The 21132-nt window shown below is 35.1% G+C and overlaps 2 protein-coding genes and 1 long non-coding RNA gene across 5 annotated transcripts in view; 1 reads left to right on the top strand and 2 right to left on the bottom strand.

Annotated features, from left to right (window-relative positions):
* LOC127851795 (cytochrome b5 reductase 4-like) overlaps positions 1 to 21132 on the top strand; it is a 264668-nt gene that overhangs the window by 93755 nt on the left and 149781 nt on the right. The gene's annotated exons all lie outside the window — the stretch shown is intronic.
* LOC127851800 (uncharacterized) lies at positions 1744 to 5628 on the bottom strand. Its single transcript, XM_052385681.1, has 5 exons — positions 5564 to 5628; positions 5065 to 5274; positions 3635 to 3737; positions 2932 to 3068; positions 1744 to 2612 (listed from the first exon to the last, which is right to left on the bottom strand). Exons 1-4 carry the CDS (start codon positions 5609 to 5611, stop codon positions 2932 to 2934), a joined length of 498 nt encoding a protein of 165 aa, XP_052241641.1. The 5' UTR covers positions 5612 to 5628; the 3' UTR covers positions 1744 to 2612.
* Positions 6410 to 21132, bottom strand: part of LOC127851803 (uncharacterized) — a 220335-nt gene continuing 205612 nt past the window's right edge. Inside the window, exon 4 of the long non-coding RNA XR_008035961.1 lies at positions 6410 to 6460. This is a non-coding gene — a long non-coding RNA (uncharacterized LOC127851803). The remainder of the gene's footprint in view (positions 6461 to 21132) is intronic.

Genomic DNA, 21132 nt, shown 5'->3' with positions numbered 1-21132 from the left:
TAACTTTGTCATATACGATGTTTGATTTCTGATACCGTTGGCACGCTATTAGTATGTTCAAGGTCACTTATCTCGTGTACATGCATGTGGATTTAAGATTGAGGTTATACTGTGGTGAATAACAGGATAAATAAAAAAAACGAATACAAATAAGTATTTTTCTTGCAAAATCAACTGAAATAGTTTGCTCGTTTCATGGTATAAGTCAACCATGACCCTCTACTGCTTGCTTTAAAATAGAGCAGGCAACACTTGTGGCCATACATTATACTCTAAACGTGTAGGTATTTCGAGACGATGGTAAACTAACTTTGCAAGTTTAAAAATGCAATTTAACCACTGAATAATGCAAATTAAAAGCAGGGTAAATGGAAAGGGATCTTGACATAAATATGATTTCTTCTGAAGTGTACATTGAGTGGTTTATAATCAGCAGGTAGTTGATATGATAAAGTTAAACATGTTTGCAATTCCATAAACAATCACATATGTATAATTGTAATAATATCTTGTGAAGTGAATAGATCATCAGTATACGAGATAACACTCGCGCGTCCAAAGCACAAGCTCAGTACTATGTTATGAAGCACTATGCCAAGCTAGGTATGAACTTGTTTCTATAAATACCAACGCAATTATCACAGTATTCACGCAATGAAGACATGTGCGGAGGCGGTAGAAACTTTCGTTGTATAAAGAGTATGATGCGCCAATTGCGGACACACGATTCAATAAATTCTATCTGCTACGCTTAAAAAGACCCAATTGTGATGAGATTACATTTGCGCAACGTGTTATATAATCAGTTGGAGCTGACGTTAAATAGTATACAGGAACATGTTGGTAGCTGATATTAACACGTCCTTTGTAACAGAAGAAGTTAACAATACGTATAACAGAGGAAGACAACATCAACGTCGCTATGTAATCAAGTTAACTTGACGGGTACGAATAATGCAGGTGAGAAGATAAAACGTAATCTCAGTTTTGGAATTATCTAAACCAATTTAATCTAGATCATGAGGATGAACAACTAGGTCAATGTATAGACAAACATAATTGTCATTTAAGATGTCGCTTGTCTGACGTAGTATTGATCAAACTGGAATGAATTTTTGTAACTCTTATCAATATCCTGATAGTTCAGTATATTTAACTAGCAAACATGTAATTGAAGTATTCCATTACGCTTGCTGTACTACATTTGTAAATAACTGCTGTTTCGTAGTGCTAATGTGTGTTGATACTAAATTGACTATGAAGAACCGCACTTTTTCACAAATATTATGCTTAAGACATATTTGAAAGAATGGTAGTATAGCATTTGTGAAAATGATGAATGCGTGAGATTGTTTTAAAACAAAACAGTATTTCATAGCATAGCAAAGTTTACCAGCAACCAAATTCTTCGTACGAAAAGAAAAACATGTGAAGAATAGTAAAAACATAACCCGGTTAAACGTTTTGAAGCATGTTTAAACAGGCTTAGCTTCAGCTCATTTTTTTTAATTCCAAGCCATATATAGATGTAGAACGTTCTGAAATTGTTTATTGAAAATTATATGTGAACTAAGCAATGTGAATACTATATGTTAGCCACCATAATGACTTCTTAAAATATCAATGAACAAGTCACTTAGGTCTGTTTCGTTGACAAATTTAATACTAATTTTTAACGGACATGCCAGGTTGTTTGAAACACTGTGAATCAAAGCGCTATGATTTTTCTCAAACGTTCGCCAATATATCTCAAACATTTAAAAGGTAAATAATAGAACACAAACAGGTATAAAAATGCAATTTTATTTTTAAACAATAGATGTGTTTGTCTGAAACCAATGCCCCTGTGTGTGTATTTCAATGTTTATGAGGTCCCTCCGCGCCAGAGGCTGCATTAGGTGAGGACCCGGAGTGTGTCCCAGCACTCCTTCCTAATCAGATGTTAGACTCCCTAAGGTTGGTACGAGTTTTGAATGAAAGCTGCAATTTCTAGCTATTTATTGTTTACTGAAATATTTTTAATTTTGAGGTTGTCTTGTGCTGTGGGGGGAAACCGGATTACCTGGAGGAAACCCCACCTGTCCGGTATGGTGACCACCAACCAAATTCACATGCGCCGGGAACGGGGATCAAACCCGGGTCGCCTTGATGAGAAGCGATTGCGCCGCTTTTAAATAAAATTTCAATATATCATTGGGCAGGTTCAGAATTTATCCCCCTTTTAAAGCTTTTTACTTCCCTTGCATTGTATTTTTTGACTTTTGACCTCGAAGGTTGATCTTGACCTTAACCTTTCACCACTCACAATGTGCAGCTTCATAAAATACACATGCATGCCAATTACCAAGTTGCTATCTTCATTATTGCAAAAGTTATGGCCAATGTTAAAGTTTTCGGACGGACGCACAGACTGACATACTGATAGACGAACTGACGGACAGTTCAACTGCTTAATGCCACCCTACCGGGGGCATTAACACAACACCAGACACAAAGCTTGTGTACAATAAGTTTGTTGAAGATGGATTATATCATTAGCATGTTTTTTTTTCAAAACTTCACTTTTCAAGTTGCCGTTGTCGTCGTAGGGGTAGCGTAGTCGGATTTCCAGTCTGCAAAATCAATTTCATAATATAAATTTGATTTTCTGCGATATGGATACGTCTTTTAGTAAGCATTTGTTTAAACGTACCCACATTTAACATGTCTTAACAATGGGTTCATTGTGTAAATACAAAATGTTCGCATCGCGAAAATGTCTCAAAATGATTGAAGATAGATTCTCATCTAATGTATTATAAATAAAAACTCGCCTAGCGTTCTCACATATTCCAGAAGCCCTCAATAACTCTACAATTAAACTGCATCGTGTTCCCCTCTGTTATCGTAAGTGTTCATTTAAAATATCACGAACATACATCGTGTTCTCACCTATTTCCTAACGTGCGCGAGTAGCTGCTTGATGCTCATCTTTGCTGCTGCCGGCTCAACGGCTGTAACGGCCTTGTCCCCCTCATCTACTAGCACTTCATTCACATGCTCACGTTTTGCAAGACGACTCCACGACTCTAAACAAATAAATAACTTAAAACACACCACGTCCTACATGGCCTTAAAATTCAGAGAATTTAACTAAAACGGGTATGTTTCGGTGGAGAAATTACGTCACAAGACATACGTCATAAACAGCGCAATCCGATGCATGAAAAACAAAAGTACGGGAAGCCGGTTTTATGAAAAGTTTTAGTGGAAAAGCAAAATAGTATTATATCTGATACAATCGATAACAAACGGCAGACATGGGCCGGACGTCTGGAAAAAGTATTCATTGAAATAGTGACAATTATATTTTATATAGTTGTGATTGTCGGCTGTGTATTGCTTTTTGTGATCTTGACGTTGTTGCTTGCCGGGGTAATAGCTATCCGATGTGTCAGAGGTGAATTTTGAATTCTTAAATGAACAGATTGTCATAGTTTCAGTGCAGAACCTTATAAACATTTCACTCGCACGATGATCTGTATCTGAAAGTACATAGCAATCATATATGTCATTTAAATACAGCATTACAAAAAGCGTGTACTAAAGCATATACATTTCCGTTATTTGTTAATATGACACTTATCGATGTCACCCTGGTAGCCTTTCAGCCTCACAGCGTCTATCTCCACCCAGTCGTTTGCAGCGGTGCAGTCGATAACCAGCAGAATGGTGTCCGAGAAACAACGAATTGTAGACTGAAAATAGAACCACGTTCATGTATGTTTACCGGCGAGGAAGGAATTTTCTGTTTATTTACTTCAAAGCGTTTTTTTGAAATCACTGCAAGAATTATTTTGAGAAAATCAGATATACTACACGCAAATTTGTATAAGTTGACTTAAATTCATAAAAATAATGCGGTGATACTTCTTTCACATCAGAGCTGCGTGTTCTTACTACAACTGCCACGTCCACAAAGGACGCGGCGATGACTTGCGAAAACTTGTTGCGACCCGACATATATGTAGAACGGTAATGCTGAAAGGTTTCACAGCGTGCAGAACGCACTGACATAATCGATGACATAGAAAGAGCGAAGTGAGATTGATATTGTTGCGCACGGCGACTGAATTCGTCGCTCTTGCTGTATAGCCTTATGCGTACAGATAACCCTAATATTACACTAAATATTTTCCACAATTTAATTCAATGTAAAAGCAACACATTTAAGCGAAAAAAAATGCAAAAATTTGTACATTGGGATCCCAATAACCATATCTTTACTTAAAGGGCATTCTAATCTGAATCGATCGATTAAAGAAAAATAAAAAGACATGTCATGTACACAAAAAATACAAACGAAGAAAGAACTTGACACAAATCAAATTAAACTATTTGGGCAACTTCTTGTTTCCGGCCGTTTTGTATTGGAGAGTAACTTTTTCAGTGCAATGTCGTACTTTAGTCTCTTACGTTATAATTGTTCAGGGATTAAGAAGTGCAGACCCATAAATATATCTAAAGGATAAAACAAGAACAACAGTCTAAGTGTAAAACATGTCTTCGAGTTAAATATGATGATTTGTTTTAAGAGTACAGACTTGATGACTCGATTATGTAGTATAACGAAACCAGCGTCCGTTACACGCGAATGCCTTACACGTGGCGTAATCACCAGGACGTCACGTACTATTGAGTCCTATTTATGTCAATACCACGCTTTAAACGTTCGTACTGTTCTTTTGTTAGTTGTGATATACGTTAATGCGTTCCTTCCGATACTTCAAATATAAGTTATGAAGTCTCCAAATTTTCTACGCGACCATTACGAAATATAACAGAAAAATGAAACTCATGTTCCAATACCAAAAGAGCAATACTGGAAACTAGTATTTTATTTAATGCAAATTATCAATTACCCGTATGTAAGATACAAGACAATAACAACAGTACGACATAGCACTTTAGCATGGTTATGTCTATGGCCAAGGGCCTTCGAATTGTCCATGCGAATAATTGCGTGTTTAAATCGGTAAAGAAGTTTGAACTTACGAAACCTAACTTATCTGTTCGTTCTTTTACCTCAAACGTTGGACTAAATATCCTCGCATACTCAACAACGGATACTTGGGGCGTCGACCATAGCCATATCCACCTCCTGTTAACGACCATTGTTCCGTTGGGCCACATTTCTTCTTGGAAATCGAAGCACCCAATTTCCTTGACACCGCCAGCATTGAAAGTCTCGTAGACGTCGACTTTTGTTACGTAGACGGGGGTGGCGAACTTCAACTGACCACCAAAATTTCACGATGGTACGTGTATTACGAGTTAAAGCACTGAATAATGCATTTCTTTAAGAAGGACACACTAATAGTTTCAAAATGTAAGTTTTGTCTTAACGTAGAAATACAATGCAAAAAAACCGGTGCTTGTAAAGCAATGATTTATTAAAAAAGCACGCACTTCCAAGCTATTACGGTTTAATTATATGACGTTAACACTTTGGTTTAAAAAACGATTTATAAATCTAACTATTGAAGGACAATACAATCGCTCAATAACAGTCTAATTTCCCTACCATTAAGAACTGGTTTGCGTCGATGACACCTGGGGCCCATGCCCTCATGTTATCCGCGTATCCAGGGTAAACATCTGGAACACCCAGTGTTTGTTTCGCACTCCACCCACTCTGCCTGAAAAACGAATTACACCTGATGAGCCGCGTTCTTGGAACCAAATACGCGCGAACTTGTCCTCCAAGATTAGCTGTTGCATTCCTCACGTGCTTATCAGGGAGGAAACTTTCCGCAAAGACCTCATTTCGTGTACAAAAGAGACTTCATTAAAACGCAAATTCCATAACAGCGTACAGTGTCGTACTCTATAACCCATTGCGGACTTCACAGGCTAATCCGAGAAGACCATTGACGCACATATATTAAGCCCCTTTTCCCAGAGCGAGACCCATATAACAAAAATGTTCCGGGGAGGGGTGATTATAAAAACGGACGAAGGGTTCCACTCTGCCGAAGATGTTATTCGTAAATAATAAAACGCAAAGTCGGACATGGCACCTAACCATTTTGCAGCGAATATTGTGCTTAAATATTGTTTCAGCATAAATGGCATGCATCAACAAATAACAAACACAACAATATGATATTTCAAATAACATGCACTTAAATATTCATAATTGTGTAAACTGCTATATTCAAGACGGGTAATATTATTTATAAATAATATATGAAAGAACATGTTCTTATTGTATGTGTTTACAATATGTTCAGATATAAAGCACACTTGGTTCAAATGATAGTTTCATTTAGATGCCCTGTCGCCATAGAAGCCATACAAATAACTTCTACGTCTTGCACACAATTGCTCGAGTGAATGAATATTCAAACTGCCGATACTTAAATGTAGAGTCCATACGCCGAAGAATACCCAATCACATCATTGACCCACTGCACTGCCTCTGTAATAATAGTAAAAGTGCTACATAAAATAATGCAGCAAAGCAATAGTGTTAAATATACAATTTCTAAAAAAACACATACGATGGCGTTCTTTGCATATGTCAAATAGATTTTAGTTAAAGATGTTTATTTCTGTCGTGTAAGTCTTTTTAAACACGTAATTGTGTTTAAAAATTTTGTTTCCAAAACTTCAAGCGCAAACGAAAACATTGTGACGTAACGTCAAAATCCGCGCTAGCTATCCGCAATCTTGTCGCGCAACTAAGAAACCCAATTTCGCGTTATTGATTCAATATGCAAAACAATATAATCAATAAAAATACTCCTTGTTGTGCAGTGTATGGGTGTTCAAATAGACATGAAATAATATCATGAAAGTCTAATCGCGTACTCAACTTTGACCGACAAGTTGAATAAAGGTTTACACGGCAAGGCTTGCCGTGAGCAACTTATCATTAGCATCATACAAGTGAGTAACAAATCAACAAAATAATCGAGAAAAAATATTTTTGTTAAACGATGTACATAATTGGGTTAAATGAAATATCGATCACAACTGAAACCGATTTGTAGAATAAGTTGATGACACTTTTTCAGCTTTAAAAAGAATTATAAAAACAATCTAAATTTAGTATAAACGACACGCTTACCTCCATGACAACGTTTATTAAATTTTTCAAATAAAAAAGTGAAAACAATATTCACTTCCATTTTCTATTCTTCCATTCTTTTATCGAAACTTACTTTAAATCACACTATTGTATTGTAATCCTATCGAAGTTTACAATTATGTATGCTAAACACAATATCCGAAATACGTTTAGCATTCGTTCGATGCTCTAAACAAATAAAAAACTTAAAAAACATCACGTCCTACATGTCCTTAACATCCAGAGAATTTAACTAAAACGGGTATATTTCGTCGGAGAAATTACGTCACAAGACATACGTCATAAATTGCGCAATCCGTTGCATGAAAAATAAAAACACGGAAAGCCGGTTTAAAGAAAATGTTTAGTGGAGGTACAAAATAGTATTATATGTGATATAATCGCTAACAAACGGCAGAGCTGGGCCGGACGTCTGAAAATAGCATTAATTGAAATAGTGGCATAAATATTTGATATAATTGTGCAGTTCGGCTGTGAATTGCTTTTTGTGTTTTATTACGTTGTTGCTTGCCGGGGTAATAGCTATCCGATGTGTCAGAGGTGAATTTTGAATTCTTCAATGAACCGATTGGCATAGTTTCAGTACAGAACATAAACAAAACATTTAACTAGCACGATGCTTTTTGTCTGATAGTACATAGCAATCATATATGCCATTAAAATACAGCATTACATAAAGCGTGTACTAAAGCAGATACAGTTCAGTTATTTGTTAACATATCAATTCTCAAACTCACCTTTGGAGCCGTGCAGCCTTACAGCGTCTATCTGCACCCAGTCGTTTGCCACGGTGCAGTCGATATCCAGCCGAATGCGGTTCGAGAAACAAGGACGTGAAGACTGAAAATAGAACAACGTTCAATTATGTTTATTGGTGGAGAAGGATTTTTCTGTTAATTCACTTCAAAGCGTTTTAAAAAAGCACCTCAACAATTATTTTGAGAAAATCAGATAAACTACACGAATATTTGTATGCGTCGACTTGAATTCATAAAATAGTGCGGTGATACTTCTTTTACGTCAGAGTTGCGTGTTCTTACTACATCCGCCACGTCCACAAAGGACGCGGCGATGACTTGCGAAAACGTGTTGCGACCTGACAGATATGTAGAACGGTAATGCTGCAAGGTTAAACAGCATGCGGAACGCACTGACGTAATCGATGACATAGAAAGAGTCCAGTGAAATAGATATTATTGCGCATGACGACTAAATTAAACGCTCTTACACGTAATATTTGCCCAATATAATTCAATGTAAAAGCAACACGTTTAAGCGCAAAAAATGCAACAATTTGTACATAGAGATCCCAATAACCATATCTTTACTTAAAGGGCATTCTAAGCTGAATCGATCAATTAAAGAAAAATTGAAAGACATGTCATGTACACAAAGTACATAAACGTAGAAAAACTTGACCCAAATCGAATTTCACTGTTTTTACACCTTCTATTTTCCGGCCGTTTTGTAGTAACTTTTTCAGTGCAATGTCGTACTTTAGTCTCTTACTTTATAACATTTCAGGGATTTAGAAGTGCAAACCCATCAATATCTCTAAAGGATAAAACAAGAACAACAGTCTAAGTGTAAAACATGCCTTCGAGTTAAATATGATGATTTGTTTAGAGAGCACAGCCTTGATGACTCGATCATGAAGTATAATGAAACCAGCGTCCGTTACACGCGAATGTCCTCCACGTGGCGTCCTCACAAGGACGTCACGTACTATTGAGGCCTATTCATGTCAATACCACGCTTTAAACGTTCGTACTGTTCTTGTGTTAGTTCTCATAAACGTTTATGCGTTCCTTGCGATACTTCAATTTTAAGTAAAGTAGTCTCCAAATTTTCCACACGACCATTACGAAATAAAAACAAAACAATGAAACTCATGTTCCAATACTAGACGAGAAATTAGTGGAAGCTAGTATTTTATTTAATGCAAATAATCAATTACCCATTATGAAAGATACCACAAAATACATACAGTACGACAGAGCACATAAGCATGGTTATGTCTAGGGTCGAGGGCCTTCGAATTGTCCCTGCAAATAATTGCGGGTTTAAACCGGTTAAGAAGTTTGCACTTACTAAACCTAACTTTACTGTTCTTGCTTTTACCGTAAACGATGGACTAAATATCCTCGCAGACTCAAAAACGGATACTTGGTCCGTCGACCATAGCGTTATCCACCATTTTGAGTCATCGTAGCACTTAATGGCTTTGACACCGCCAGCTTTGTAGACCTCGTAGACGTCGACTTTTGTTACGTAGACGGTTGTGGCGAACTGGAACTGAACACCAAAATTTCACGATAGTACGTGTATTACGTGTTTCAAAGCACTGAGTAATGCATATCGTTAAAATTTAAAGATAATACAGTAATAGTATCATTAAGTAAGTTCAGTATTAACGTAAAAACACAATGATGAAAAACCGATGCTTGTAAAGCAATGATTTATTTAAAAAGCACGCACTTCCAAGCTATTACGGTATTATTCAATGACGTTAAAACTTTGGTTTAAAAAATGATTTATAAATCTTACTATAGGAGGACAATGCAATCGGTCAATAACAGTGTAATTTCCCAACCTCCAAGAACTGGTTTTCGTCGATGACATCTGGGGCCCATGCCGCAATGGCCTTCCCGTATGTAGGTTACACATCTGGAACACCCAGTATTTGCTGCGCACTATAACTGAAAAACGAATTACACTAGATGAGATGCGTTCTTGGACAAAAAACTACGCGTGACATTGTCGTCCAAGATTAGCCTGTACATTCCTCACTTGCTAATCAGGGACGACACTTTTCGCAAAGAACTCATTTCTTTTAGACAAAAGACTTAATTTTAACGCAAATTCCATTCAATCGGACAGTGTCGCACACTTTTAACCATTGCGGACTTCAAAGGCTAATCCAAGAAGACGCACATCTATAAAGCCAATTTTCCCAAATCGTGGCCCATATAATAAAAATGGATCGGGGAGGGGTGATTATGAAAACCGATGAAGGGTTTCGCTCTATCGAGGATGATCAGCAATTCATTTTAAATGTACATTTTAGTCCTGCAAACTAATTTGTTTCGTATTTAGTAAATGTTACAACGGAAAGTCGGACATGGCACCTCAAAATTATGCAGCGAATATTGTGCTTAAATATTGTTTCAGCATAAATGGCATGAATCAACAAATCACAAACAAAACGATATGATATTTCCAATAGCATGCACTTAAATATTCATAATTGCATGAACTGCTATATTCGAGACGGGTAATATCATTTATAAATAATATATTAACGAACATATTCTTATTGTATGTGTTAACAATATTTTCAGATGCAGGGCACGATTGGTTCCAATGATAGTTTCATTTAAATACATATAACTTCTACGGCTTGCACACAATTGCTCAAGTTTATGAATATTCAAACTGCCGATACTTACTTGTCGCTCCCATTCTGCGACGAATACCCAATCACTCCAGAGACCCACTGCTCCTCCTCTGTAATAAAAGTAAAACTGCTACATAAAATAATGCAGCAAAGCAATTGTGTTGAATATACAATTTATAAAGAAAACACATTCGATGGCGTTCTTTGCATATGTCTGGTAGATTTTAGTTAAGTATGTTTATTTATGTCGTGTTAAGTCTTTTTAAACACTTTGTGCTTAAAAAAAATCTGCGAAATTTCACGCGCGAACAAAAACATTGTGACGTCACGTCAAAATCCGCGCTAGCTAGCCACCATCTTGTTGCGCAACAAAGAAACCCAGTTACGCGTTATTGATTCAATATGCAAAGCAATATAATCAATACAAATGTCTCCCTGTTGTGCAGTGTATGGTTGATCTAATAGACATGACATAATATCATGAAAGTGTAATCGCGTACTTAAATTTGTCCGACAAGTTGAATAAAGGTTTACACGGCGAGGCTTGCGGTGAGCAACTTATGATTAGCATCATAAAAGTGAGTAACAAATCAACAAACTAATCGAGAATAATTATTTTTAAACGAAGTACATAATTGGGTTAATTAAAATATCGATCACAACTGAAACCGATTTTTTGAATAAGTTGATGACACGTTTTCAGCTTTAACAACAATTCTTAAAACAATCTTAATTTAGTATAAACGACACGCTTACCTCAATGACAACTTTAATTTATTTTTTAAAACAAAAAAGAAAAAAACGATATTCACTTCCTTTTTCTATTCGTCTATCCCTTATCAAAACTTTTTAATCACGCTATTTTATTGTAATCCTATCGAAGTTTACAATTATGTGTGATAAACACACAATCCGAAATACGTTTAGCATTCGTTCGATGCTCTAAACAAATAAATAACTTACACGTCTTATATGTCCTTAACATCCAGAGAATTTAACTAAACGGGTATGTTTCGTCGGAGAAATTACGTCAAAAGATATACGTCAAAAATTGAGCAAGCCGATGCATGAAAAATAAAAGTACGGAAAGCCGGTTTTTAAGAAAATGTTCAGTGGAGGAGCAACATAGAATTATATGTGATATAATCGATAACAAACGGCAGAGCTGGTCGTTTAAAATTAGCATTAATTGAAATAGTGACAAATATATTTTAAATAATCGTGCATGTCAGCTATGTATTGTTGTTTGTAATGATAACGTTGTTGCTTGCCGGGGTAATAGCTGTGCGATGTGTCAGAGGTGAATTTTGAATTTTTAAATGAACCGATTGGCATAGTATTAGTGCAGAACACAAAAAAAAAACAATTCACTCGCACGATGCTTTTTATCTGAAAGTAAAAAAGCAATCATATATGTCATTTAAATACAGCATTACATCAAGCGCGTACTAAAGCAGAAACATTTCAGTTATTTGTTAACATGACAATTCTCGAACTCACCCTTGGTGCCGTACAGCTTCACAGCGTCTATCTCCACCCAGGTGTTTGCAGCGGTGCAGTCAATATCCAGCTTAATGCGGTTCGAGAAACAAGAAATTGTAGACTGAAAATAGAACCACGTTCAATTATGTTTACCGGTGGAGAAGGACTTTTCTGTTAATTTATTTCAAAGCGTTTTTAGAAAGCACTGCAACTATTATTTTGAGAACATCAGATATACTACATGAATATTTGTATGAGTCGACTTAATTTCATAAAATAGTGCGGTGATTCTTCTTTCACGTCAGAGCTGCGTCTTCTTACTACATCCGCCACGTCCACAAAAGACGCGGCGATGACTTACGAAAACGTTTTGCGACCCGACAGATATGTAGAACGGTAATGTTTAAAGGTTTCACAGCGTGCGGAACGCACTGACGTAATCGATGACATAGAAAGAGCGAAGTGAGATAGCTATTCTTGCGAATGGCGACTGAATTCGTCGCTCTTACTGTATAGTCGCCTTATGCGTACAGGAACCATTACACTTAATATTTGCCCCATATAATACAATGTAAAAGCAACACATTTAAACGAAAAAAAATTGCAACAATTGGTACATAGAGATCCCAATAACCATATTTTTATTGAAAGGGCATTCTAAGCTGAATCGATTGATTAAATAGAAAAAAAATAAACATATCATGTACACAAAGAACACAAAAGAAAAAAAACTTGACACAAATCACATTCAACTGTTTGTGCACCTTTTCTACGGCCGTTTTGTAGTGGAGAGTAACTTTTTCAGTCGTACTTTAGTCTCTTACTTTATAATATTTCAGGGATTAACAAATCAAGACCCATCAATATCTCTATAAGATATAAACAGGAACAACAGTCTAAGTGTAAAACATGCCTTCAAGTTTAATATGATGATTTGCTTAGAGAATATAACCTTGATGACTCGATTATGTAGTATAATGAAACCAGCGTCCGTTACACGCGAATGTCTTCCACGTGGCGTCCTCACAAGGACGTCACGTACTATTCAGGCCTATTCATGTAAATACCACGCTTTAAAAGTTCGTACTGTTCTTGTGTTAGTTGCGATATACGTTAATGCGTTCCTTCCGATATTTCAAATATAAGTAATGAAGTCTCCAAATTTTCTACACGACCATTAAGAAATATAACAGAAAAATGAAACTCATGTTCCACTACTAGAAGAGAAATTAGTGGAAGCTAGTATTTTATTTAATACAAATGATCAATTACCCGTATGTAATATACAAGAAAATACAAACAGTACAGAGGAGCACATTAGCACGGTTATGTCTAGGGTCAAGGGCCTTCGAATTGTCCATGAAAATAATTGCGAGTTTAAACCGGTTAAGAAGTTTGAACTTACGAAACCTAAATTATATGTTAGTTTTTTTTACCGTAAACGATGGACTGAATATCCTCGGATACTCTAAAACGTATACTTTGTCCGTCGACCATAGCGTTATCCACTCTTCTGAGACATCGAAGCACCTAATGGCCTTGACACCGCCAGCATTGAAAGTCTCGTAGACGTCGAGTTTTGTCACGTAGACGGACGTGTAGAACTGGAACTAAACACCAACATCTCACGATGGTACGTGAATTACGAGCTTCAAAGCACTGAATAATGCATTTCTTGAAAAGTTAAAGAAAAATACAGCAATAGTTTCAAATAGTAAGTTCTGTATTAACGGAGAAATACAGTGCAGAACAACCGGTGCTTTTAAAGCGATGATTTATTTAAAAGGGCGCACTTCCAAGCTATTACGGTATTGTTCTATGACGTCAACACTTTGGTTTAAAACGTGATTTATAAATCTAACTATAGAAGGACAATACAATCGCTCAAAAACAGTGTAATTTCCCAACCTCCAAGAACTGGTTTGCGTCGATGACATCTGGGGCCCATGCCCTTCTGTCATCCGCGTATCTAGGGTACACATTTGGAGCACCCAGTATTTCCTGCGCGCTCCACCTGAACAATAAATTACACTAGATGAGCCGCGTTCTTGGCAAAAACAACGCGTGATATTGTCGTCCAAGATTAGCCTGTGGATTCCTCACTTGCTAATCAGGGACGACACTTTCATCAAAGACCCTCATTTCGTTTAGAAAGGAGACTTCAGTTAAAACGCAAAATACTTAAAAGCGGACAGTGTCGTACCCTATTACCCTTTTCGGACTTCAAACGCTAATCCGAGAAGACCATTGACACACATGTATTTAACCTCTTTTCCCGGAGCGAGGTCCATATAAGAAAAATGTTTCGGGGAGAAGTGTTTATGCGGATGAAGGTTCTGCTCTGTCATAGATGATCAGCAATTCATTTGAATGTACCTTTTACGTCCTGTAAGCTAGTTTGTTTCGTTTTTCGTTAATGTTACAAACGCAAAGCCGGACATGGCACCTCAAACTTTTGCAGCGAATATTGTGGTTAAATATTGTTTCAGCATAGATAGCATACAGCAACAAATCACAAACACAACGGTATTATATTTCATAATAAATGCACTTAAATATTCAAAATTGCGTAAATTGCTATATTCGAGACAGGTAATTTTATTTTGAAATTATATATTAAAGAACAAATCCTTATTGTATGTGTTTACAATATGTTCACATGTAGAGCACAATTGGTTCCACTGATAGTTTTATTTAAATGCCCTGTCGCCATAAAAACCATACAAATAACTTCTACGGCTTGCACACACTTGCTCGAGTTTATGAATATTAAAACTGCCGATACCTTTGGAACTTCCGTCCATACGCCGAAGAATACCCAATCACATCATTGACCCACTGCTCAACCACTGTAATAAAAGTAAAACTGCTACATAAAATAATGCAGCAAAGCAATAATGAAAAATATACAAATTCTAAAGAAAAACACATACGATGGCGTTCTTTGCCTATGTCTGGTAGATGTTAGTTAAGGATATTTATTTCTGTCGTGTTAAGTCTGTTTAAACACTTTAGTGTGTTTAAATAAGTTTTCTGCGAACCTTCACGCGCGAACAAAAACATTGTGACGTCACGTCAAAAACCGCGCTAGCTAGCCGCCATCTTATTGCGCAACAAAGAAGCCCAGTTACGCGTTATTGATTCACTATGCAAATCAATATAATCGATACAAATATGTCCCTGTTTTGCAGTGTATGGTTGTTCACATATACATGAAATAATATCACGAAGATGCAATCGCGTACTTAAATTCGTCCGACAAGTTAAATAAAGGTTTACACGGCAAGTCTTGCCGTGAGCAACTTATCATAGGCATCATAAAAGTGAGTAACAAATCAACAATATAATCGATAATAATTATAATTGAACGAAGCACACACTAGGGGTAAATTAAAATATCGATTGCAACTGAAACCGTTTTGAAAAATAAGTTGATGACATTATTTCAGCTTTAATAAGAGGTATAAAAATTAAATTCAGTAGTAACGAAACGCTTACCTCAATCACAACTTTTATCCATTGCTTATACTACTTAAATTGAGACGATATGCCCTTCCATTTTCTATTATGTCTTAACTTTATTGAAACGTATTTAAACATCAGTATTTTATTGATTTCTTTTCAAAGTTTACATTTATGCATGATTAACACACAATTGGGAATATGTTTTGCATTCGTTCGATGCTCTAAACAAAGTATTACTGTTAAAATCAAGAGCTGTGCTTGTGAAACACATGCCCCCTACTGCGCCGCTTTGAAGCCTGTTTTTTTTACATTTGACCTTATAGGATGACCTTGACTTTCACCTCTCAAAATGTGAAGCTCAATGTGATGCACATGAATGCCAAATATTAATTTGCTATCTTCAATATTGCAAAAGTTATGACCAAGGTTAAAGTTTTGGGGCACACAAATACAATGACAGACTCACACATACACTGACAGACACGCCAAAATCAATATGCCCCAGATTATTCTATGCGGGGGCATAAAAACACGTCCGGCATGTCTTTACTTAATTTTTTATTGTTACCAAAATGTTCGTACCCAATTTTGTTCGTAGCCACTTTTTTATTACCAATAATGGTCATACTCAAATTATTTTTCGTACACATTTTTTTCATTGTTCATACCAAAACTTTTCGTACCCACATTGTTTTCGTACCCAAATTTGTCTTACCAATTTTTTTTAATATCCAAATTTGTTTCGTACCCCAATTTTTGGCTTAATTTTTTCGTACCCAAAATTTTCGTACCCACAATTTGTTCGTAACCAAACTTTTCGTACCAACATTTTTTTTCCTACCAACTATTTTCATACCCATTTTTCTTACCCAAAATTTTCGTTTTCACATTTTTTAGTCCCAACTCATTCCATCACGCGAAACACTTAAGATGTCGCAACTCTAGTACATTAAACATATGATCCAGACAGATTAAGTGTTGTTTAAACTTTTATGTTTTGCATCACTTTTAGCGTTAATCAAGTAACAAAATCCGATGCAGAGACACCTTGCTAAAATTACAGCGAGAATATTACAGATAATCAACTAGTATTGATTTTACCCTATACATTAAGTGTAACAAATTAAAACAAATTTATTGATGCTCTTTATATAAACTATGAACGATGCTCCTTATAAATACACAACACAAGACAGAATCTGAAGTTTCAAGACCATGCTTTGGATATGAAATTTTTATAAAAAGTAAAAAAATTGTATACTTCTGTTAAATGGTGTAAAACACAATCGAAGTTGACCTGAATTTCGTTTCAATTGGAATTATAGTCACCTTCCAAAACTAACCTGTCAATACAACATAAATAAACTTGTAAAAGATTTGTTTGTCTTTTTTTTTCGGCACCAGAATATGTACGGTTTCCTTTTTTCATGGTCTGTCATTGATAAAACGAGAAATCGATTAAATTGCGTATATTTACACATACCTATGTTGGTATCAATGTCTTATTATGTTTATTGTGTTTCATACGGTTTATTTTCCCAATCTTCCTTGTTTTATCCCAAGTAAATGTAACCCGCATATAAAAATTAAATTAAACTATTTAAAACGCGCAATTAAAACTACCGATTATGTTAAATTTTGAATATGCCAATCAAGTGTAGAAAATAAATTTAAAATATATTTATTTTAATTCAATTTTTCATATGTTTGTTTTGTTAAAATAAACTCATAAACTCGATTACGATTAAACATCAGCATATCGCTTTATATAAATGAACAAGAAAACGGCGCCTTACCTCGTGCAGGAAGATTTTCCGAAAGTCCGAACAGTGCGAGTCCCAAAATTGCCAAAGTAGCCTTCATGGTTGTGGTGGTCAAGTCTCGGCCAAGAGTGATAAAAACGGGTAAATGTTCCCAAGATATAGCTACCCCGACCTTAGCTCGGGGGTACTCATTATATATCAGAAGTAATGGAGGTGGTCATTTTGCCGTATTTTATCGTTTCCTTTCAACCATAAAAATTATCGGACATTCAAAAAGTAGCACATGATAGAGGCCCGTCATGTGTTTAAGATTTAGGTTACACAATTTGTTCAAGTATGACGTATGCAAAGGTTTTTAAAAGTGGAGATCGTTACACAATTCACATATTTTTTTTATACTAAAAGTATTGCAAAACATGACCGAATCAAGAACTTCAGGCGTCTCACGTTATGTGCTCTTAGAGTTTTATGTTATGTGCTTAAAGGATACGGCACATTTTCCCTTATCTCGTCATATGCACGTGCAACAAATAAGCGTACATGCCTGCTATAGCGCGATACTACAGATCAGGATTTCGGGTTTGATTAACAGACATGAAATATAACACATGTACTGCTAATTCACGGCCATTCTTTTCTATTCCTGATCAACTAGGACAGTGTCAGGCATAGTTTTGAACACTGTTTAACCAATTTAACCTTGGAATGGCGCGAAAATGTCTGTAAAAAACAGAAATATACGGATATTGGCGAAACATAACTAATCTCTTATACAGTAAAGGAAATTGTCATTACATTCTTACATATATTAACCTAATATTGATTAAACACATCCTCTTAAAAGCTTCAAATATGTACACTGCATGGCATGACATTACTTAATTATTGTGGATTCAGCAAACACAGTACGCCCTGTGAACAGTATGAACAATATTGTATGTACTTTATGTAATACAAACTAACCACTGTGCAATACTTAGCAGAACAAGAATTATAATAAAAAACAATGTGCTCAATGAACTAATGTTAAACACTATGAAGTGTACATATGTTATGTATCCGCACTTTGTAATCAATTTGGATTTTCGGAAAAAACGCCTGTAAATACTGAATTCACGTCTCGAAATAAGTTCTAAATTGCGCATCATATCCATACTAAAGACTGTGTATAGGTAGTTTATTTACAAAATAAGTAGCACAACATTCACTATGAACTTACATCATATGTACTATCATTATGAGCTTTAAAAACTGCATATAGTTTACTATCACAACGTTCCATAACATTCAAATCGAAATATCATGGACGTTAATAGATTATAATAAAGTATAGGTTGAACTATGAACGTGCATATGTTTCACTATTTAGGCATCATAGTATTCTATATGTAAATTCGCAGTATAATTATGGATATGAAATATTTTCCTTATTAATGATGTTAGAAAGCTTTCATGTATCATACAAACAGAAGAGTCAAAAATGCTTTTGAAAATACCATCATTTACATGTATGCTATGAAAGACATAACATACAAGTAAATGATGGTATTTTCAAAAGCAATAGTGACTTTTCTGTTTGTATGATACATGAAAGCTTTCTAACATCATTCATAAGGAAAATATCTCATATCAATAATTATACTGCGATATTTCATATAGAATAGTATGATGCGTAAATTGTGATGCAGTGGAAAGTGAATTTCGAGTAGAAATTCGGTAATTATGGCTATATTTGTTCATTTAATTTTATATCATTAATGCATCTCTACATCATGAACATTGCACGAAAAAGAAAGTATTTATGTGTTTTTGTTGGTCATGAACATGAGACTGCTTTAATGGGACGAGCTTCGTTCTATTTTCGTAAATTCTTAACTTTTCCCATGATAATGGCATTACACCATTCAGAAATTCGCCTTAGGTTTTGACAATTTCTATCGGTATCATCTATATAAACCACTGATATTGTCGTTTTATAGTGTCATGGAGTTATTCACGCATGACCGATTGACAACCGTTCGCATCATTACTGGTATTGCCTTGGGTCTATTTAATATCTACCACGTTAACAGTAACAGATATTGTGGAGATATTGAAAGTGACTAAAATATTTTTTAAATTCCTTGACCGAAAGCCACCAAGTTCAATAAGTTTGTTTTTTCAGCTGCATGATACATGTGATCGGTTTTTTTGTATTTTGTTATGAGTTATAATAATTGTCATGTTTGAGGTAAATCTTATATTCAAATCTTTAAATAAATTGATCGGACGACTACGTGTGTCTTCAGTAGTATTTTGTTTTTGTATTATATTTAATTTACCAATTACGTTTGAGGCGGCACACTTACTACAATAATACTATTCGTTAAGGTAATTAGTAATTAATTTCAGTTTTAATAAAAGTAAGCACTAAACACATAATAAATATCACTCCGCTCATGCATTCAATTCGTACTTAAAGAATGAAAATATCTGTTACTAATTTTTAAAAGTTTGTACACATGTAGACGCGCCAGAACTTAAGATGCGGACAACAATTGTGTCGCGTATGGGAAAACTGGGCATAATGTATGTGCGTAAAGTGTGGACAAAATAATTATAATATATAATATAATTATATATTTAATTCTGTCTGGATTTTCAATAGTGAACAGAGGCTGATAAATTTGTTATTTGAAGTCCAAACGTCATTACAAAATTAATAGTAAATTAAATATCCTTTGTAAATTAATTCTTAGATTTTAGAGAATGTATTACATATTTATACTAAAAAGCTGTTTTCCTCCATAGTATTGCTTTTACATCTCATAAGCGGCTTTCCTTAAAGTTTTAAACATAGTTCACAAAATATTGCATTAATATTTCACTGAGATAATATCAAATACCTTTAAGACTAATTTAGTAACTCAGTGCAACATTTATTAACTCAAAGTTTTAAAGGAAAAAAAAAATAAAAATAGCGACTGTTTTTTACTCATATTATTTTGCTGGTTTTCACATTTTAATTCTCGGATCAGTGCAAATATCACATGTTAGTTAAACTTACTAGTAAGTGACTCTCTATTAAAGAAAGTAAATGTAACCAAGTGTTTTTTTTATTTTCCTTTGTGCTGTTACATTCTTTGACAAATTTTGCTATGAGGAGTAATATGAAAATGGTTTGTCATTGTAGCTAACTGTACATGTATGCTATGTTTATATTAAGTTTGATTAAACAATATCTTAGTTGGGGTTGTATTACTAGATAAACCAATTGTTAACACTCCACCTATATTGAATGAAATTATTCACGTTTCTTAATTGGTTCTATTTATACTTTTCGGTAGTGATCGTACGTGTTCGTTTGACTTGATTTAGCAGGAAATTAGCTCGTGCATTGCAAGGTTTAGTGGCGTTATAAAGGTGTATAGAGGCATTTAATGTCACTCGAGGTTTTATTGGCAGCAAAGAAAGGTCAGAAAGGTCGTTTTCATGCCCCCCGCCCCTTACTTGGCTAAATTTGCTATATCATATGTATGATATATGTGCATATTTTGCTTTGGTTTTATTAATTTTATTTTCAGAATTTACGTCTATGACGGTTTTAAGAGAAGTTTGTATATACATGTACTATTGTTATTAATATAGCAATGGAGTTTGTTTCAGATTTATAATTAGATGCACCCAACGGTATTATTTTATTGATATTTCAGTATTACTAACTTGTTGACTCCTTTGCTATAACATTTTTTAGTATATTTTCAGTTACAAAGATGGCCTTTACATTTTGGTTTCCGCTTACTTTAAAGAGGTAATCATCAGTATTTCGTTCCATGAGCAAACACGCCTGGGCATTACAGTTGATGAAGTCCGCTTAATCAGATTCTTCTGAAGTTGTGTTTTGCTGCCAATAA

Source organism: Dreissena polymorpha, chromosome 11 (assembly GCF_020536995.1).
Source record: "Dreissena polymorpha isolate Duluth1 chromosome 11, UMN_Dpol_1.0, whole genome shotgun sequence".
NCBI lineage: Eukaryota > Metazoa > Mollusca > Bivalvia > Myida > Dreissenidae > Dreissena > Dreissena polymorpha.
This window is presented reverse-complemented; position numbering and strand designations above follow the sequence as displayed.